We start from the raw sequence: 22466 nt of genomic DNA, 5'->3' as shown, positions 1-22466 counted from the left end.
ACCAAAGTGACAACAAAATCGCACTGCATCCTGACTCATCGAGTAAACAGCTCCAAATAATGTTTATAATGATTGGAACCCTCGAAGAGGTTCACAACAACATGCCAAATTTACAACAAATACAACAACACACGTTAGATCGATAAAAAATAGACATCAAGTCGACCCTTGGCGTTGGAACTCCCAAACATCGGGAGCATCCTCTTCAAAACACACCTCGCATGCCATATCCCTCGCCATCTCCATAACTGTATTTTCAAGCACACTCTCAACCACTTCATCTGCTACACCCTTCATAGACTTAGCTATATCATCCACAACCACCTGCAAACCCTCACCCTCGCCTAGCCCCTTGACCCTTATAATTGGCTCCCAAAGAACAGGTGCCACGGGAACCAAAGGCAAATCACCTTCCAAAACCCTCGCGTGGTACATATGCCTATGGTCACACTTATCAAGCTCCAATGGCTTAGGCTTCGACACAATATTCAGCTCCCCCTCAGCATCCAAACTCAGGTGCCCTTGCCCAAAAATAAAGTCTATAACATCCTCATCATCAACATCGTCCAAAACCCCCAAAGTAGACCCCGAACCAAAAAGCAAGCACTCAGACTGACGATTCGTAAGATCTGCGTTCCGCCAAAACCTACTCGCTTCCTGATTCTTCTTATCATACAAACCAACCTTCACCCACCAAAAATGATCGAACAAGGGCGGCGGAACCCTAAACCCTAGGGCGAATGAGGGCGGCGGTGCTCCGCTATATAAACCCTAAACCCTAGGGCAAACGAGGGTGGCGGTGCTCCACCGTATAAACCCTAGGGCGAACGAGGGTGGCGGTGCTCCACCGTATACAAAGAAACGCATGGCGCTTATACATAGAAACGCATGGCGCTTATAGATGGCGCGTATACACTGTAATTTTTTCTGTTCCTTTGGTGCTTTCTTTCTTATAATAGTTAGCGCGACAGAGAATAATGCCCGTCTGAACGCCGTATGTGACGTGCCATGAAAATTAGTTAAGTATATCCAGTGAAGTGATCAGTACATTTGGGTTTGTGATCGATACACACATTTTTTGACGTACGTACGTATGCAAACCAAAGTGACAACCAAAGTTTTAGTAGCTACTGTATCAATAGAGGAGCATGCACGTAGGAAAAGAAAACGTGAACAACAGTACGTATGGTTACCATGAGTGAACTTGCCTAAAACATGTGTTTCATGCATGGAGATGGAATAGGATCGGAGCAAAGCACAGCGTGCTCCTCATCATCGATCTGTTAACGGTCACGGTGTAGCCTAGAGATGGAATGGAGCAAGCAGCATACCTCGGAAATGGAGGAGAGGAAGCTGCGCGCGTGCGTTGGCGGCCTCGTCGTCGCGCCGTGTCAACGCGCGAGGGTACGGTACCGGTGTGGCCGCGCGTCTGGCCGGGGGGGCCGAGCAGCAGCTGGCGCCATGAGGTCGATCATCGGCGCGCGGGGTGGCGTGGGGACCGTGAACACGCACGAGGCGGTGGCAACGACCGATGTCGGGTGGGGTGGCGGCGGCGTCCTCAGTGTGGCAGGCCGAGTGGCGTGGGCGCAGGGGGAGAGAAATCGGCGAAGAACGCAAGGAAGAAGATGACACTAGTATATATATGCCATGCCCCTTTACTCCCGGTGCCATCCCCCCACCAGGAGTAAAGGTTTACCTTTACTCCCGGTTGGTAATAAGCACCGGGAGTAAAGGTTTTTTTGGCGGGCCACAAAACTACAGCCCACCTTTACTCCTGGGTGGGCTTCCAACCCAGAAGTAAAGGTGGGCTGCAGTTTTGTTTCCCGCGTGTTTTAAGCAAATTTTTTTAATAGAAATGCAATAGTCTTGTTAAATACATAGTAAATTAAATAAAAGGCATAAAATTATTTTGTTAAAAATATGGATTTTCTTTTTCTTTATTGCACATAGGAAAAATCTATAACCTAACTTTTTTTATTTTTTGTTACAATTATAAAACATAATGTAACTAATATTTATTATTTTGTTAATGTAAAAATGTAGTGTTTAATTAAAATTATTAAAACTATTGGTTTTGGACAGGAAATTTGTTTTCACATCATTTTAACGTTATTTTTTTAATTTTTCATCACTCAATATCCTAATTTACCTTTTTGAGAGAGAAATCCCACCAAATCAAACATTGATTTAATTTGAAACATGATATAATAAACATCTGAATTCATAATTATTACATAATATCTCAAACACACACTACATTAAATCACTATATCATCAAGTGGGCACAACAGTGAACTTCTTCTTTACGTATGTCCCTTGGTTATGATCGCGTCGTAACCATGGAGTGTCCTCATCATTTACCAAGATACTAGGGTCTTTGTTCACTTTGAAGGGCGGAATTCGGTCATCCTTTTCATAATCTTCTGACATGTCCGACTTGTCCTCAATTCTCACGATGACTCTTTTCCCTGAAAGAACTATGTGGCGCTTTGGCTCTTTGGTTGAGTCATTATCATTTTTCCCTCTTTTTGGTTTGTTAGACATATCATTGACATAGAATACCTAATTCACATCCTTGGCAAGGACGAATGGTTCGTCTTTATACCCAATATTACTAAGGTCTACTGTTGTCATTCCATACTCGTTGTCTACTGTTACCCTGCCTCCGGTCATCTTGACCTATTGGCACTTGAACAATGGGATCTTCAAAGTAGGTGCATATTCTAGTTCCCATATTTCATCTATGCGTCCATAATATGTTTGCTTATTCTTATTTGGGTCTGTGGCATCTATGCGGACACCACTGTTTTGGTTGGTACTCCTTTTATCTTGGGCTACTGTGTAGAATATGTTCCCATTTATCTTGTACCCTTTGTATGTGACGATATGCCATGATAGTTGCATAGCCAATAAATATAGTTGCTCATGGATGCTCTCATCACCTTGACATTTTTTTCGCTACCAACCGCCGAAAGTTTCCATGTGCTTACGCGTAATCCAAGCTTCAGTCTTCCCTAGAAACTCGGATCGTAAGAGATCCTTGTGTGTCTCAATATACGGATCTACCAGGAGTTTTGTAGAACTGTGTAGTGCGCTTTATTAAAATAATCATCATCCGTACTAATATATGTTTTCCTCCCTAGTGTCCCCTTTCCGCTTAGTCTCCCCTCATGTCTCGATTCAGGAATACCAATCGAGTCAAGGTCGGGAATAAAGTCAACACAGAACTCAATGACCTCTTCTGTTCCATAGCCCTTGGCGATGCTTCCTTCTGGGCGAGCATGGTTGTGAACATATTTCTTCAGGACTCCCATGAATCTCTCTAAGGGGAACATGTTGTGTAGGAACACAGGACCGAGAATGAAAATCTCCTTAACTAGGTGAACTAGGAGGTGTGTCATGATATCAAAGAAGGAAGGAGGGAACACCAACTCAAAGCTGATGAGACATTGAACCATATCATTCTGTAGTTTAGTTAGATCAGTTGGATCAATTGCCTTCTGAGAAATTGCAATGAGGAATGCACATAGCTTCACGGTGGCTAGACGTACATTTAGAGGTAGAATTCCTCTTAATGCAACTGGAAGTAATTGCGTCATGAGAACGTGATAGTCATGGGACTTTAAGTTATATAATTTCTTCTCTGGCACATTTATAATACCCTTTATATTCGAGGAGAATCCAGATGGTACCTTGATGTTGTTTAAGCATTCAAACATGATTTCCTTCTCCTCTTTGCTTAGAGTGTAGCTGGCAGGACGTAAGTAATGGCGTCCATCATCTGTCTTCTCTAGATGCAGGTTGTCTCTTTCTCTCAAACAATGTAGGTCCTGTCGTGCTTCAAATGTGTCCTTAGGCTTTTCATACACACCCATGAAGCCTAGCAGGTTCACACAAAGATTCTTTGTCAGGTGCATCACGTTGATCGAGCTGTGGACCTCTAGGACTTGCGAATAGGGTAGGTCCCAAAATATGGACTTCTTCTTCCACATGGGTGCATGACCGTTAGCGTCATTCGGAACAGGTTGGCTGCCATGTCCTTTTCCAAAGACGACTTTCACATCATTGACCATATCGAGTACATCCTCACCGGTTCGGTTGCGAGGCTTGGTCAGGTGGTCTGCCTTCCCTTTAAAATGCTTGCCTTTCTTTCTTACGGGGTGATTTGCAGGAAGAAATCGACGATGGCCAAGGTACACGACCTTTCGACATTTTTTCAAGAATACACCTCTAATATCACCGAAGCAGTGTGTGCATGCATTATATCCCTTGTTTGACTGTTCTGAAAGATTACTTAGAGCAGGCCAATCATTGATTGTTACGAATAACAATGCTCGCAAATCAAAGTGTTCCTGTTTATACTCATCCCACACACGTACACCTTCTTTATTCCACAAAATGAGAAGTTCATCAATAAGTGGTCTTAGGTACACATCGATGTCATTGTCAGGTTGCTTTGGGCCTTGGATGAGCACAGGCATCATAATGAACTTCCGCTTCATGCATAACCAGGGAGGAATGTTGCAGATACTTAGAGTAACAGGCCAAGTGCTATGACTACTGTTCTGCTCTCCAAAAGGATTGATATCATCTGTACTTAAAGCAAACCTTAAGTTTCTTGCGTCATTTGCAAACTCTAGGAATTCTCTGTCGATTGTTCTCCACTGGGACCCATCAGCAGGGTGTCTCAACATATTGTCTACCTTATGGTCTTCTTTGTGCCATCGCAACAATTTTGCATGTTCTTTGTTTCTGAACAGACGTTTCAAGCGTGGTATTATAGGAGCATACCACATAACCTTGGCAGGGATTTTCTTCCGCGGACGTTCGCCCTCAATATCATCAGGGTCATCTCACCTGATCTTATACCACGATGCATGGCATACTGGGCATGCATCCAATTTCTCGTACTCTTTGCCACGGTACAGGATGCAGTCATTAGGACATGCATGTATCTTCTCGATTTCTAGCCCCATAGGACAGACAACTTGTTTTGCTTCGTAGGTAGTGGCAGGCAATTCATTGTCCTTCGGAAGCATCTTCTTTTGGATTTTTAGTAACTCTCCAAATCCCTTGTCAGATACACCATTCTTTGCCTTCCATTGCAGCAATTCTAGTGTGGTTCCCAACTTTTTCTGCCCTGCATCATAAGTTGGGTACAACAATTTCTTGAGATCTTCTAGCATCCGCTCGAACTTGATCTTCTCCTTTTCACTTTCACATTCTCTTTGTGCATCACGAATGACCTGACAAAGATCATCAGCCGGCTCATCTTCTACGGCTACCTCTTCTTCAACTTCTCCCATTGCAGTATCATTGAAGCACGCACCATCGGGAATAATATCATTGTCGTCCCATTGTTCTTCTTCACCTTCTTTCATTACAACATTGGTTTCTCCGTGCTTTATCCAACAAATATAGTTTGGCATGAAACCCGACTTGAACAAGTGTGAATGAAGAGTCCTTGAGCAAGAATATTCCACCGTATTTTTACATATGGCACATGGGCAGCACATGAAACCATCGTGTTTGTTTGCCTCGGCCGCACGTAACAAAGAATGCACGCCGTCAATGAACTCTTGGGAGCAGCGATCAGCATTGTACATCCAATGCCGGCTCATCTGCATTACATGACATAAATACCATATTAAAACCTAGATCATAATTAATTATTTATACAACATGCGTGCCACCACAAAAGGTACAAATTTATGAAAGCATCGCTACAATGTAGACAATCCCAACTACCACTAAAAGAACTAAAGCTAAAATACATTTCAGGAGCACAAGGATTTCGCGACCAATCTCAACTAAAATAGACAGATCCTCCGATTGTGCAACATCTTTGGGCTTCTTCGGCTGGATCACCGCCTCATTAGCCGCCATATCTGCCTGTTGTGCAAGATATTTTTGCACGAGTTCAACATACTCTTCCTCCCAGTAGAAGCCTGAACATCGTCCACTGCCATCCCACTGAAATTAAAACAAAAAATTAGAACTTTAATCACAATCATCATGAAAATAGGTATAAACTAACCATAATCATTAAATACGATAAAATAACTCACATTGCGATCCGAACACTTGTAGAAGATACGATCCTTGTTGGAACCCTCCTTCTTCACTCGGTACTCCATCACAATCTTCGTCTCATCACGACACTTGCCGCATGGAATGAGAGAGAGGCCCGGCCTAAGTCGCTTTGGAAACCCATGAGAGGCCGAGGACCCGGAAGCAGTTGCCATCTACTCTCTATACTCATTTTTAATACACTATAAATTTCTCATTTTATAAACAAATAAAATTAAGAAACTATAAAATTATCTATATCTCTATACTCATTTTTTAATACACTATAGCTCAAAAACATGTTTTAATAAATAACCATCCGTACTAGTTGACATTGCTTACGTGATCATCTTGGCGAGCATTTCTCCACCGGACGGCACCGTATTTGGTCAAGGAAGAGCTCCGATTCTACGAGGAAGGGAACACGGTCTTCCACGACCATTGTTGCTCTCCCTTGTAGACTCAAAGCTCCTCCTTGATGTCCGTTACCGCTCGGCAGAGAACATGCTCGCCGAGCTGAACACGGTCCGCAAGTTCAACTAGTACGGATTTTCTATAATTTTCTAAGTTTTTCGTCTTTGTGTTCTCGTCTTTTACTGCGGCAGGTAAGTAATCCACATGATATTTTCGTAAATTAATAGAAGAATGGAAGTGTACACACATAACAATCGATTATCGTTTATATTTATATATATACTACATTTAGGTACGGTGATTGACAGACTAATGCGACGATATCGGGACATGTGAATAAATAACCATCTGTACTAGTTGAACTTGCTTACGTGATCATCTCGGCGAGCATTTCTCCACCGGACGGCACCGTACTTGGCCATAGAAGAGCTCCGATTCTACGAGGAAGGGAACACGGTCTTCCACGACCGTTGCCGCTCTCCCTCGTAGAATCAAAGCTCCTCCTTGACGTCCGTTACCACTCGGCAGAGAACATGGTCGCCGAGATGAACACGGTCCGCAAGTTCAACTAGCTACTTTAACCTTCTTTCATGTAAATATGCAAGCTTGAAGTGATTTTGAGCTCAAATTGCTTACAAATGAAAAAAACCACAATAAAGAACCATATATATATAGTGAACAAAATGAGATAAGACAATGGTGAAAAATGAGAGTATGAGATTGGTAACCTTTACAACTGAAGAATCAACGGAGGAATCGAAGAAATCGACGGAGGAATAGAAGAATGGATGGAGGAACAATGGAGGGAGGGAGGAAGCAAGAACACTAGTCCGGTGAGCTTCAAAATGTGCTGAGCTCGGGCTCGGGGAGGAAGAAGGAGACGGCCGGGATATAAAGGGGGGACCTTTAGTCCAGGTTGGTGGCTCCAACCGGGACTAAAGGTAACTTTCTAACCCCGGGCGCAGCCACGGCCCGGGAGTAGACCTTTACTCCCGGTTGGAGCCTTGGGCAGGGACCTTTAGTCCCGGTTGGAGCCACCAACCGGGACTAAAAGTATCTCTAGTCCCGGGCGCAAAAAATTCCGGGACTAGAGTCCATTTTAGCCGAGGATCAAAGGTCTATTCTCTACTAGTGATTAGACCTAGCTACTAGCTAGATCGAACTCTCACACACGCATCTACATATAGATCTAGGACACCATGGACTAGCACCATAAATACCTTCTCTTTTCTCTCTCCTCCTACCATTAGAATTAGATCTAGACCACCACGAAAGCATCAAAAACTTGGAAAAGAGCAAAACAAAAATATGAGGGGCTTGAGGGCACATACCAGGATCCTACGTCCACCTCCCTTAAAGAAACCAAGATCAAAACCTCCCTCCTTAAAAAATAGTTTTTTAGAAGAAATAAAGATGTCCACCTCATGAAAATAAATGTGTGAGCTCGTGGAGGAAGAAGATGTGATGGTTGGGATGTATCTATGGCCTGTCATTAGTAGAGGTGGGCATTAATGCTCCTCCATTAACGGAGGCATCGACTAAGGATGCCCATCTTCGTTAAATGACTAACAAAGGTGGTTGCCTTACGTGGCCGGCCTCCATTAATAGAGCATTAACGAAGATGGTCCTTTTAAGATGTCTGCCTCTATTAATGGTTAACAAAGACAGGACGTTTCTCCCTAGACACCTCATCCATTAACAAATGTGGCACCCTTTTGTGCCCGCTTCTATTAATCGGAGCGTCAATCTCCCAAAATCGTTTTTTTTTGGTAGTGCGTGGACCATCCTCATGGGATAGCTGTGGATACCTGTTGTGAGCTGATGACATATGTGCATACTCATTTATGAATAGATGTGAATACAACACAAATTTAGGAGTAGTTGGAAAGAAGAAAAAAAAACTACATCTCTCATATGTTGGATGATTACGTATGCACACTTGCCGTGACTCTACAATATATGACCACGGTCGCCATATGAGGAGAGTCCCAACTGATTTTTTTGTATGAAAAAAAAAATTTATGAAGAGAGAAAGGAATGTAGTGTCCCTTCGATGAAAACTGGGTGTATACTGTTTGCTCGACTAAGTCGTTGAAGCTAGCTAGTAGTACTTGAGAGCTAAAGGGCTTTATTTAGTTCCGGTTTAGATCTCGTGTGCTCAGAACTATCAGCAAATTAAAAATGAGTCCTAGTTCATTCGAAATAGAAATGTTTTACGGGTAGACTAGTTTTAAGCTAAGCCTTAGGTAGTTGTACGTTAGCGCATTTAGGCCCGTTCGCATCGCTGAAAAAACAAGCCGAAACACTGTTCCGTCTGATTTATTGTTTGAGAAAAATACTGTTCCGGCTAAAAAAAAAACTAAAAGTACGGATTATAAGATAAACGAACAAGACGTTAGCCAAGCGAATAGCTCCTTGTTGTTGATGTATGCATTTATTCCCCAAGATCCAAATATACACTGCCAATAGTAGTACCAGTCTTAGGGCCTATTTGGATCCCATGGGCTAACAACTGGTTAGCTAAAATTTAGTCTATGAGGATCCAAACAGGTGGACTAGTGGTGGGCTAATAACTAGTTCAAGCTTTAACTAGTTGTTAGTTCACTAGTCTATAGAAATCAAAACTATCAAGACTAGTGATCGATTCCACCAGATTGGAAAAAAGACACTCATTACCCCTAGTCCTCCACCCCCACGCATGGGCCCGCGCCGTCCGAGCGGCTTCTTCCTCTCCCTCTCTGGCCGGGTCGAGGTGGGGAGCGGCCGGGCCTCTCCCTCTTCCTCTCCCCCCTATTTGTGGAGATTCAAAAGGAGACGCAGCAGATTCTTGCGGAAGGGTGAGGGAGCGAGAAAGCAGGAGGTGTTCCGGCACATCTGGAGATAGGTATATACAGCCTGTTCGCTAGTTGGTTTTTGGGCTGATAAGCTCGGCTAGTGCTGGTTTGTTGTGAGAGGAAAACACTGTTGGCTGGCTGATAAGTCCTGGCTGAAACCAATAAGCGAACATGCTTTGTTAGCTATAGCTAGTGGATCCAAACATGGTTGGACTAATCACTAGTCAGCTAATCACTAGGTCAACTAATCACTAGTTCTAGTTCATCAAAACATGTCTTGCAAATATCTATTTTATAGCTTCGACTAATAAAAATTAGCTCTAGCTTTTTTGTGACTAATAATTAGCTCTAGCTGATCCAATCTGATTACACTTGTTCCTTCAAAAGTGGAATTGTGGAAACAAGCCCCGGACGCGAAGTAGCAGGGTTATTGGTTCTATCACATAATTTTCAAAAAAGGTCGTTCTTTGATTGTTTGAATAATGCCAAATGAAATCAAATAAATAAAAAGTATCTAAAAATCCAAAAAGTCATTAAAAGCACGCTGGTGTTGTAATTAAGAAACCACGTGGGATAATATAAAGCTTTCGCAGATCGACGAGAATAGCCCAGAGGATAGGAAACTGTGCGGAAGGAAGTACTCCTCGGTCCTAAAATAACTGTCGTAGTTGGTGTATGCCGTAAGTTTGATTTAATTTATCAAAAATATATGTAATATTTGTATCTCCAACTAAATTTATTAAAAAAAACTAAATTTAAATATCTTTCTAATAATATTAATTATATATATCATAAATATTAATATTTTTTAATATATATTTAGTTCAATTTGTTTCTCGACATATATTCACGAACATAGACAGTAGTACGGAACTGAAGCCAAGCAAGCAGGCCAGCGAGTAGCAATGGGCAAGTGGGATTTGGCATCGATCTCCGATCCAACACCTACCACGACCAGCAATCCGTGTCGTCGTCGTCAATGAAATTAACAAATATTTTACGTCACGTGCACGATGATACCGCCGTACCAGCAATCCGTGTCGTCGTCCTCTGCTGCTGCCGTGCGGTGCCGCCGTCCATCATCAAAACCAAAACCTGGATACGCTGTGGGTGGATGTTTGATAGTACCTTCACACCGAACGTTTAGACGTCAATTAGAAGGATTAAACATAAGCTAATTATAAAACTAATTGCATCGTGAGACGAATCTATTAAACTTAATTAACCCATGATTAACACGTGACGATGCTACAGTAAACATGAACCCTCCTCCTCACCCCCCTGTCGATGGATGTTTTGGTCGTCTATGGTACTCATCATTGTGCTGCCGGCCTGCGCATGCTACTTGAGCGCTACGGAAGTAGCAGTCACGTGTGGCCATTCTAGCGATAGTAGCAGCGGGCTCCATCCAAGGAACAAACAAACAACTAGGAGGGGTACTCTTTTCTGTTGTCAAAAGAAAAAAAAAAACTAGGAGTACTCTTCCTTTCTTTCTCGCTCTGTGCTGTTAAAAAAGAAAGCTGCTCCATCATCCATATATAGCGGGCGAGGGAGCTGTACGTGGGTCTCGCTCGTCGTCGTCTCAGCTTTTGCAGCAGGCAGGCAGGCAGGCACGCAGTGGTAGGGCCACGCCGTGTAGCTGCGCGCATGTGCAGTAGCTAGCTACTACCGAGTATAGCGATCTGATCGAGTAGGCAGCCAGACTGAGCGCGCGCGGCATTCGATTCCATCCATCGATCGATATGATGGGTCGGGGAGACTCGGCGGAGCAGCAGTCGGCGGCGGCGGCGGCGCCGTTGCTGGAGAAGACGTCGGCCGCGGCGGAGGCGGAGGCGTCGGAGGCGGGCGGCGGGTACTACTACGTGGACGGGTGCCCAGGGTGCGCCGTGGACCGGCACAAGGCGGCGAACCCGGGCATCCCCTACGCCAACTTCCTCTACGTCTGGATCGTCACCCTCTGCACAGGTACGCTCTCCCGCCAATCATCGCCACGCCATCTCATGTTTGTACACCTCGATCTGTTGCAATCAAAAAAAAAAAAAAAACCTGGATCTGCGCCTGCCATGCGTATGTACGTGCTTGCCTTGGATCGATATATTGCCCGGCCGTCAAAGCCGTCAGCGAATTGCGGCGAGCCATCCACGCAGGGAATGAAGATGGCTACTTGATAATCATTTAGAGAAACTGTCAGGGGATAGTTTTTCGTCAAAATCTATAGAGAGAATATAGAGATTAGAGAAACTGTCAGGGGATAGTTTTTCGTCAAAATCCGTAGAGAGAATATAGAGAGTCTCTTGGAGATGCTCTAATTTTAAGCTATCTGTTTTATAGCTCCAGCTAACAATTTTGCCTTAACCGATCATGTTCCATGCTTTTTTCTTTAATTGTGCAAGCCCTGGAACGCCAAGTAGTATGATTGGGTTTGGTTAAAATCCCGTGCGTCGCAATGCAATTAATTACACGACGTGACATTGCAATTAATTAAGAAAACCACACGGAATAATATAAAATAAAACGCTCGCCGATCGACGGGAATGGTCCAGAGGATCGGAAGCTGTGTGGAAGGAAGTAAGGAAATTCCAGCGAGCGAGCGAGGAGGAAGGAGCAGTCTGCAGTCGCGATGGGCAAGTCGGATTTTGGCATCTCTGATTCCGTCCGATCCAACAGCGAGAGCACACAGTCCGTCACATGCATGACACCGTAACAGCATCCGTGTCCGTGCCGCCGTCCATCAAAATCAAAACCTGGATCTGTTGTGGGGTTTTCTGGTTCAGCTTTACTACCTCCGGTACATGCATGCATGCATCCTCGCCCCTCTCGGCTCGCAGCTAGCTGTCTTGGTCTAGCGGTACTCATAACTCATCATTATTGTGCTGGCTGCGCATGCAAAGGTTAATTATGTACTCCTTGAGCGCTGCTGCGCAAATAACAATAATATACTCCCTCTTCGCAGGAAACATGCAACTATGAGTTACGTGCTAGAAAAGGTAGTTCATGTTTGAATAAGTTTTTAGCGAATATTATTCATATTTATGGCACTAAACTAATTTATTATAAAAATACATTTCGTAATTAATCTAATAATATTTATTTGATATTATAAATATTGATACTTATTTATCTATAATTAATTAAACTTAAGATACTAAAACGTAATATTGTGCTATAATTGCACGTTCTCTTGTACGGACGGAGGAGGGAGTAATATAAGTAACAAAACCACCGTATGAATGCAGACACGTTTGGCCATGAATTCAAGCAGAGGCGGAACCAGCCATGAATTCTCTCTCATCATGTTCGCTTGTTGGTTTCAGCCAGCCCAAACCAATTAGACAATAGTATTTTCCTCTCACAACAAACCAGTACCAGTCAGTCTAAACCAGTCTAAAAATTAACCAGCGAACAGGCGGTCTGTTTCTCCCTCCACTAGACTTTAGCTCCGTCAAAGCCGCCAGCGAATTGCGGCGAGCCATCCACGTAGGAGGAGGGGAGTAGATGCGTCATGTACTTAATTGTAACTATAATCAAATGAAATTAGTACTGGACGCATGCAGCAGCAGCACCGGGTCAAATCACGTCTCCTAGTGAAGTAGCAACTAGTTCAAAAAAAAAAAATAGTTTCTGCCATCTCCATCCATCTATTCGTCCATTTCTTTCTTCTTCGGTAGTAGTAGGAGTGTAGTACTAGTACTTGCCAACCGCCACCATCAGCATGTACTATCGCACAGCATTGCCGCTCGCTCACAACAACTTGTACATACAGCATTGATGCTCCGTCCAACCTGCGCTTTGAGCCAAGCCCATGGCGTGATGTATTCGGGGTTGGGGCCCCAGTCAGTGTGTCCTTCTCCTCCAAGGGACAGGGGTAGGTCACTCCGGGGACCGGAGGAGGAAGAGAAACAGAGGTCGCGCGCCGTCCCATGCAGCCGTCCACACCACACGAATCAGCTACCACCACCCCCCGCCCGTGACCGGTGAGCCAAAGGTGATGCCCAGTTCCCGACGCGAATCAGCGCCTCCCTCCGTCTTGGTTGGGTTGGGGTCCGGGTCCCCTACCTCCCACCCACCACCAGCACGGATGCCTGGGACGGGACGGCACGGAACGGAACGGAACGCGGAGGGAAACGGGCATGGACGACGAACGACGCCACTCGCCTCCATCTGTACGCACTATGTAGCACCACCGATCCATTGGTGCTCGTTCGTTGTCTGCCCAATCCATCCATTTGCGTTCCTTGTCCGGCCTGGGCGCCTGGCTGGCCATTGGCATTGTGGGAGTAGGTGACCAAGGAAGGGAAGGTCGGAAGCCCTCGCCACCGCCAATGGCTGACGAGGAGGAGCGCGGCGCGCGGCCCGCGTCGCCCTTGCTGCGCAGCAACGACGGCGACAAGGCCGACGACCGCCCGGAAATGGAGTGCCCCGGCTGCGCGTACGACCGGAGGAAGGAGGACCTCCGGCTCCGGAACGCCAAGCCGTACCGCGAGTTCCTCTACATCTGGATCATCTCCCTCACCGCCGGTACGTCTTGACCGCTGCCGCGCGCGTACGGCGTACCGCCATTCATTCTCGGATTAGATTCTTTTGCTCCTTGCGTTGCTCTGCCTCTGCCTTCTCTTGTCTCGTTATTGTTCTGCTTCAGCCCTGTACACTAGATTCCGGGAAAGATTCTTAATTTTTGCCCCCCAATCACCCGAGAATTCCATGACCTGTGTAGGCGAATGTCAACCGTATGTAGTGCGCACACATTAAAATTAAATTTCCCAATGGGCATGTTGTCGATATATATGTAGATCCATGCCATGGTCAGTTGTGCGTGCCAAAGTGTCATATTCATTCACTACTAGGGGGGGACTGTACATCCTGTGTGCGTGACAACAGCGATGCAATTTCTGTGTTTCTTTCTTTTGTTGCCATACTTGGAAGGCTCCTTGTCCCCTCGCTCTATAGTTTAGCTGCAATAGACTATGAGTAAGCAAACACAATTGGATTCTATCTACTGTCTCAAGATATATGCATCCAATGAGACAATGGCAGCGTCGTCGTGTCATATCCAGTTTGCTTTTCTTTCCAATGCTACTAGCTGGGTGCACTATCGATGATGATCGTGTAACGGCAATATTAGGTAAGGTAGCCTGCCGCTATATGGTGTCATTAGGCGCTAGTTAGCTAGGTGGACACTTTCTCCTTAATTTTAACTAAGACAGCGAATTCATTGAGCTTCGGAGCACTGTCCGTGTGAGCAACTCATTTAAGTTAGCAGAAAACTTCTGTGGAGATTCACTGCCAGGGGAAGCACGTACACACACCTTACAGAAAGTCGCGGCATTCAGTTTCCTTTGAAATGTAATGCCTGTTTATTTACTGAAAATTTTCAGATTGTTCCAAGTAAGCAACAGCTGCGACATAGTAAGAATTTTATGCGTACTGATGATACATTAATTCTTCATCATTTCTCAATCCTTAAATTCATGGGTGATTTTTTTTTTATATTCAATCTTTATTATAGCTGAAGTTTTATGAGTGCCTGAGCGCTTCTCTCAGATCTTATTCAATGGTTTCTTAGTCACCATTTACTGAACTAGCTTTCAACACATCTGTGTGCCAGCACTTGTGGCCGACGGAAACATGCATGATTGACATTTTTTTCTATGTTGTTATATAATTCCTATCCTTTTCACTCCCTTTCTTCTTTCAATAAATATCACCCATTGGACTTTACTGTTTCTGATTTTTCTTATTTGTTTTCAGCTTTACCGATATCATCGCTGTTTCCGTTCTTGTATTTTATGGTATGTATATATTTTGTTCTCCTTTTCTGGTTATTCTTTCAGGGCTTTATGTTATATCCCAAATAATTAATCAGCCAGTACAATGATGCTGATTTTTTATGCCTCTCTCCTTTGCCAGTGCAAGTTAAGTGCCTTTACCTAATAAGTGTTCATGTCTTCTCTTACTATTTTACAGATAAGAGATCTGGGGGTTGCTAAAAGAACAGAAGATATTGGGTTCTACGCTGGTTTCGTAGGTTAGTTTTGACGAATTGCTCATTCAAGTTCACCATGGTTTTGTTTGGTTTTCACAAATGGTTAATGTCTTGTGATTGAGATGAGCAACTCCATATGCTGGATGTTTCCAGGTGCCTCATTTATGTTTGGTAGATGCTTGACTTCAACAGCCTGGGGAATAGCAGCTGACCGTATCGGGAGGAAACCTGTTGTCGTGTTTGGCATTTCCTCTGTGTTAGTAACATTTTACCTCCATTCTATGTAAAACGAAATGATGACTAACTGTGCACTTGTTTACTCCTGTCCTTTTCTTATTCAAATAATTGAGTCTCTGAGTTAAATCTTTTTAATGTCCCAGGGTTGTGTTCAATACATTGTTTGGTCTCAGTGTCAACTATTGGATGGCAATAGCTACGCGATTTCTGCTTGGTGCTTTAAATGGTTTACTTGGACCAATAAAGGTATAGTGAATTTGTGAGTTCTTTTGTGTTAGAAGATAGATGTGATATACACATATCATTAGTAACTTGATACCCGATTTTGTACAGGCTTATGCCATTGAAGTTTGCCGACCTGAACATGAAGCGTTAGCACTATCACTTGTAATATACAAATTTTATATTGATTTGCTACTATGTATTTTCTTATTTCAATGATTTTGAAATTCACCTTCTTGTAATTTTAGGTCAGCACAGCATGGGGAATAGGTCTCATTATTGGTCCTGCTCTTGGAGGTTATCTTGCACAGGTACTTCTTTTATTTTTTTCTTCAAATCCAAAAAATGCTCTTCTTTAACAATCTTAAATTATATCTAATTGTCGATCCTAATCTGGTTAACTATGTGGCAGCCTGCAGAAAATTTTCCAACTGTCTTTTCAACTGACTCAATCTTTGGAAGGTATCTTTTCACATAGCAAAACTTGATAATCTCAAATAATTCACTTACAGAGTACTTATTTTGTATGGAAACTTGTCAGGTTCCCATATTTCTTACCATGCTTATGCACATCAATCTTTGCTGCTGCTGTTCTCATAAGCTGCATATGGATGCCGGTATGTGGGATTGTTTATTCATTAACCATTTCCATACCTTTTGAACCAAATTTTGATTCCTCCCCTGCCCATCTTAAAGCATCTCACGATACATTTTAGGAGACTTTGCACAAGCACAAAGTTCATGAAAATAGAAGTCAGAACATTGAAGCTTTGGAGGCCCATCTGATTGATTCAAAAGAAAAGGTTGAAGAAAGTGGTAGTTTAGATACTAAGAAGAGCCTATTCAGGAATTGGCCATTGATGTCATCAATAATTGTCTATTGCATCTTCTCCTTCCATGACATGGCTTACACAGAGGTATTTGCTTTTTGTTTGTTAGTTATGACACTGAAGTTTTGGAACTTTTGAGTACTATGCTTTAACAAGCTTAGTAGAATTAATGCATGTTATGAACATAATTACTCTATTCAAGACTAGAAGGATTTACTCTAAACTATGGTATATCTATTTTGCTAACTAGTTATTTGAATATTGCGTCTGTAAGTAGAATTTTAACATGGATCCTAATAAACATCGGTTGCTGTCAGCCAAGAAAAAATTGTCTTGCAGCCTAAGGGTGGTTTGCATTGCTGTGAATATCTGTTATTTCTTCTTGTTTTACATCGTACATATATCCTTCTGTACCAACATATAACTGTTGTGTTACTTTATTTATTAGAAAGCTACCACAAGTTATGTAGATGTATGCTGTGTGCTCTCTATTACAGATTTACGGTACCTATCTAGAGGAAATTCTAGCATGTTTCGGAGCACTAATAAAAACTAACTCTAGGTGTTCTCTCTATGGGCTGAAAGTGACAAGAAGTATGGTGGACTGAGTTTATCATCTGAGGATGTTGGTCAAGTTCTTGCAATCTCAGGTAAATTTTCTCACTGTTGTTAGCGTCATTAACGTGCAGAAACGCATTGTTGTCTAAAGTTCATGTACTATATATAATTGTACCTACTCACCTTTTGACCTGTATACCAAAAAAGAGAAAACTTAATCATTCCCTGACGCTGAACATAATCTTCAAATTTTGTCATCAGTCCAGTTCCATCATTGTGGTTCCTAAAACTTCGTGCACCAATTTTTTGTTATTTGTCATACCAGCATTTACAGTAGTTTACATCTTCCATTTCAGGTGCCAGTCTTCTTGTATATCAACTCTTTCTATATCCTAGTATCAATAAGGTTCTTGGGCCTATCAAATCTTCTCGAATTGCAGCTGTGAGTAAAATATTTCGTTATTTAATTATTGAATTCCTTCTGTTCTCGCTGCATATCTTAACTGCTGTGCTTGACCTTGCAGATCCTGTGCATACCTATCCTCTTTGCCTACCCCTACATGACATACCTGTCAGACCCTGGATTATCAATCATTTTGAATATTGCGTCAGTGATAAAGAATAATCTTGCTGTGAGTTTTTTTTTTTGTATCTTTTCATACTTGTTTGAACTTTCAGATTCAAATAAGTACATAGACGGCAATTTTGGTACATTTAGAGAGTCTAAAATTACTCTGCTCTGAAGAAAGGAAAAGAAAATAAACTCTGTAGTTACTGCAGATGGTTGGCAAATATCAGCCGTGTAGATCATGTGTACTTAAAATTCCTCCAAAAAAAAAGTGATCATGTGTACTTGCCCATAACATAGGAGATCACACCTTTTTTTCCTTTTGAAGAATAAGGGTTCTTGCTATTTATTTTTTCTTGCTGTATTGAAGTTTATTTGATTTTAACTATTTTCATCATTGGTGTGCAATATTAGGTTACCATCATTACAGGCACTTTCATCCTTCAAAATAATGCTGTGGTATGTATCAATTTATTCAGTTCAATTTCAAAAATATTTTAAAACATCTGTCCTGCTAATCTGTGATTGACTGATGGCCATGCAATTAATAACAGCCTCAGGACCAAAGAGGAGCTGCAAATGGACTGTCCATGACAGGGATGTCCTTTTTCAAGGCACTTGCTCCAGCAGGAGCTGGCATTGTGTGAGTATAATCTGATCCTTACAGCTACCCTTAATTTTCTGTACGAACCCTTATGGTTTTAGTTTAAATAAACTTGCTATCCACATTACTGCTTTGGCAACTATGCTTAAATGGAATGTGCTTGAAGCTTCAAATGTTTGAGTCCTGAGGTGCTGTGTATTTTGATAACTAGTGGTCCACTGTTGCTAAATTTAAGCTTCACAAGTAGGAAGGCTGAGGTGCATTTGTACTTCTAATTTAGCAATTTTGCCATTTTGAAAATTTAACTAGTGCTCCACAGCTGCTATTCAGCACCAAAAGTAGGAATGCTGAGATGTACTGTGCATTGGATCTAGCACCTGATTGTTTGTGTATGAATACAGGTTCTCGTGGGCACAGAAACGCCAGCATGCCTTTTTCTTTCCAGGTAAAATTTGTTACATTTTTTGAGAAAAAAATTCCAGATCCATTTCGTATTCTTTTTGGCACTTCTCTCGCCTAAGTTTCCTTGCTCCACTCATACAGGTGATCAGATGGTTTTCTTCCTCTTGAACATCGTCGAGCTGGTTGGGCTTCTCCTCACATTCAAACCCTTTCTGGCAGTACCAGAGCAATTGGATAGCAGATAGTTCTCTGAATGAACTATAAAAGTTTTGGGATATTCAAATTTCATCGTGTACGGCTGTACAAGTGATGAGAAGGTGAAAGCACACCCTTGCGCCGCGAAGGTCTACAGAGACCTAGGAAGAAGCAAGAACTGTGTACTTTTAATTGTAAGTGATGTATGTAGTATCAGCATTTCTGCATAGGAAATGCACATGTAGGTGGTAAATGTGGCCATGGATCGAGAGTTACTGCGCTGTAAGTAGTAATAATGTAAGGTTCAGCGACTCAAAATTATTTGTTGGAAATGAAATTAGTAGCCATTTGTACCCTTCTTGTTTATCTGGTTGTTGGATTCTCTTAATTCTTCAGAGTAACCTTTTGCATCATGTCAGAAACACAATGAAGAGACTATGGGATGGGCAAAAAAAAAATGCAATGTTTTTTTTAGATAGAAAAAGGGAGGGAATTCTAAAACTGTTGACGCAAAAATTGTAGCTTGGCCCTTTTAGCAAATGAGACCCAGCTTGGAGCACATGACAGCCTTCTTCTGCAGGTGAGGAACTGCTATGCTTTGGCGGCACAACGAATTTTTCAACCTTGTTTGAAGCTGAGGTTCAACCCTAGTCGTCCATCATAGACTGGATGGCTCGTTGAACGCAAGCTTTTTTGTTTTTGTTTTTTGAGCATCCGTTGAACGCAAGCTCTGCAGCAGCCGTGTAGCGTCCCACTGTCCACCCAAGTGACGCTACAGTCTGGATGCCCTGTCGGTTTCACGCCCCGTTGCCAAAGAGGCGTCCCCAAAGATAGGAACCTCAGTATATCAATCTTAAATTTGTTATGTTTTTTGAGTAATAATTTTGTTTATAGAAAAACTTCTTTTAACTTTGATCACGTTTATAAAATACATGAACATCTACAATGTCAAATTGGTTTTATCAAATTCATATTGAATATGTATTGATAGCGAATCCATTTGGCATTACAGATGTTAATATTTTTATACTAGATACATGTCCGTGCGTTACACCGGGGCCACAAATTTTTGCCCACATCTACAATGAGTCAATGAAGAATTTTACTAATTTGACGTGAAGTCAAATTAGTAAAATTTGCTGATCAGGCCTGTCCATGCTCTTCTCGCTGTGTGCTCGCACATGAAGTCCAGGCAGCACAGGTGCTGATTGAGCTCATCCGCGGCGTGGCAGGGGTGCTCGCAGACAGGCGCGTGGTGGCGCGGCGCGCCAGCGTTGAGCTTAGCAGCACATCGGCGAGCGCGTGGCAGCGGACGGCGCGGGCGCATGCAACGGCAACCACGCGGCAGCGACCACAGCAGCGAGCGCATGCGAGAGCGCGGCAGCCGCATCGGTGAGGAAGAAGCCCTCGTTGAAGAAAAGACTCCTTCGCCCTCAACGCCAAATCTCCGATGGCCGTCGCCGTGTGTCCCTGCTCGGCGGCCGCGCCCGGCAACTCCTTCTCCGTGCCGGGTGGCCGCGGCCGCGCCTATCTCGACGGCTGCGCCCCACGGCTTCTTTCTCTGCGTCTGTGACAGCGACCGTCTTCCCCGCTTGCGTGGTCGCGCACACATCTGAGCAGGGAGCAGGGAGCAGGGAGCAGGGAGCAGGGCGACGCGCCTCTGGGAGCGCTACCAAACGGTGCCGAGGCGAGCTCGTGTCCGTGTGTACGCGCACGGATCGAATTTTCATGGAAGGGAGAGAACCGAGACGGACTCAATCCAGCGTCGGGCGGGCGCGCACACGAAGAAGCTGTGGACGAAACCTCGTCTCGTTTTTTAAGTGGTATATATAATAATAGTTATAATTATAATAGATAAGCATGTTCAAACCTAGAGATCAACAATATCATACCATGGGATTCCAAACCAAAAAACGGCACAGTGAAGCATGCACGGCATTTTCTTTTCGCGTGGTCTGGCTAGGCCGTTACTCCCCTCCTCTGCTGCGACATGCAATTTCCTTTTCCTTACTATGTCACATGACGTAAGCCAGAAAAAAACAACACATTTATTTGAAATTAGGATAACTTCTAGGTGTATCAATTTTTAATTCGTGTGTTCTACGTGACGAGACAAACAAAATTAAATCCCACTTATATATGTTTCGAAGAAAAATTATTCTAGTAGCAATTTATATGAACTTATAACCTATAACTTGTGCGAAAACTTAGAAACACAACTTATTTACAAAAATTTTATTAAACACAAAGGAACAAATTAATTTATAACTTAGGCAAAAACTTGCAAACACAAAAGTTATTGGCCCCGTTCGGCTTACCCCATATCCGGTTTGTTCAGCTTCTTTTTTTAGCCGGAACAGTGTTTTTCTCTCACAATATTTCAGCCAGAACAGTGTTTTCCAGCCAAGATTCAGCAAGCCGAACATAACCAATTAACACACAAAGAAACGGATTAACTTATAACTTATACCAAAACTTAGAAACACAAAAGTTATAAAAATACAACTTATGTACAAAAGTTATCAAACGCAACTTATGTACATAAGTTATTCTATACAACTTATGTACATAACTTAATTAATACAACTCATGGGTCTAAGTTATATGTTATAAGTTATACGATATAAGTTAGTATACATAATTTGTTACTAGAAAAAATTCTTTGAAATATATGTAAGTGGGGTTTAGTTTTGTTTGCCTCGTCGCGTAGAACACACTGGCACAGACAAAATTAAAAATAGATACACGATTAAGAAGTTATAGCATTTTGAAATAAATGTTTTGCTTTTTTAATGTGTCAGCGGTGACATCATGCTCATGCAGCCATGCGGGAGTAAAGAGCACGCGGGGTGAGAACTGAGAAGTGTTTGTTGGTTCCAAATGAAGTGAACGTTCATTATAATGGAACTGTGTTATTGCTCACTTGGCAGTCAATATAAAAATTTGGGGAGCAAGGCCGCGTTTAGTTGGCCACCGGATTCGGCGCCGCCTGAATTTGCGCACTGTAGCTACACTGTAGTATTTTGTTTTTATTTGGTAATAATTGTCCAATCGTTGACTAATTAGGCTCAAAACGTTCGTCTCGCAAAGTACAACCAAACTGTGCAATTAGTTTTTGATTTCGTCAACATTTAGTACTCTATGCATATACCGCAAGTTTGATGTAACGGGGAATCTTCTTTTTGTATAGTGCCAAATTCTGGAATTCGGGGCAACTAAACATGGCCCAAGTTGCATTCCCAAGTCAAGTCTCTGTGTCCGGCCTATACTAATGAACATTGTTAGAGGAGCCATATCTGAGATGGAGTTTGTCTCCTTGCTGTTTAAGTATAGTGATGATTCTATTATTATCATTACTATTTGGCATCATTGTAGCATGCAAGTTGTTAATTAATTAGAAATTAATGATGCGCACTTGCATTGTGTGATTACTTTTGATTATAGAAGATATGTGATTAACTAATCGCATGCATGCAGCTGCAGATCCGTAGTACACTTTTCCTGTAATCGCAAATAATATAGGCCCTGTTCGTTTCTCTTATAATCCGTA

At 42.7% G+C, this 22466-nt stretch overlaps 1 protein-coding gene across 3 annotated transcripts; it reads left to right on the top strand.

Annotated features, from left to right (window-relative positions):
- Positions 1 to 10777: 10777 nt before the first annotated feature.
- Positions 10778 to 19272, top strand: LOC136483467 (protein ZINC INDUCED FACILITATOR-LIKE 1-like). Of its 3 annotated transcripts, none has more exons than XM_066480549.1 (17): positions 10778 to 11282; positions 15066 to 15106; positions 15282 to 15342; positions 15454 to 15556; positions 15681 to 15783; positions 15871 to 15924; positions 16008 to 16070; positions 16172 to 16221; positions 16301 to 16376; positions 16476 to 16676; positions 17152 to 17239; positions 17504 to 17589; positions 17672 to 17779; positions 18130 to 18174; positions 18270 to 18358; positions 18721 to 18764; positions 18863 to 19272. In XM_066480549.1, the coding sequence occupies exons 1-17, from the start codon at positions 11060 to 11062 to the stop codon at positions 18964 to 18966; spliced, it is 1539 nt and encodes a 512-aa protein (XP_066336646.1). In that variant the 5' UTR covers positions 10778 to 11059; the 3' UTR covers positions 18967 to 19272. The 3 variants fall into 3 exon arrangements, with proteins under 3 accessions (XP_066336646.1, XP_066336648.1, XP_066336647.1); XM_066480550.1 differs by lacking the exon at positions 10778 to 11282 and adding an exon at positions 13085 to 13835; XM_066480551.1 differs by lacking the exon at positions 15066 to 15106 and having other exon boundaries at positions 11261 to 11282.
- The last annotated feature ends 3194 nt before the right edge of the window (positions 19273 to 22466 follow it).

The sequence above is a fragment of the Miscanthus floridulus genome, chromosome 9, assembly GCF_019320115.1.
Source record: "Miscanthus floridulus cultivar M001 chromosome 9, ASM1932011v1, whole genome shotgun sequence".
NCBI lineage: Eukaryota > Viridiplantae > Streptophyta > Magnoliopsida > Poales > Poaceae > Miscanthus > Miscanthus floridulus.
This window is presented reverse-complemented; position numbering and strand designations above follow the sequence as displayed.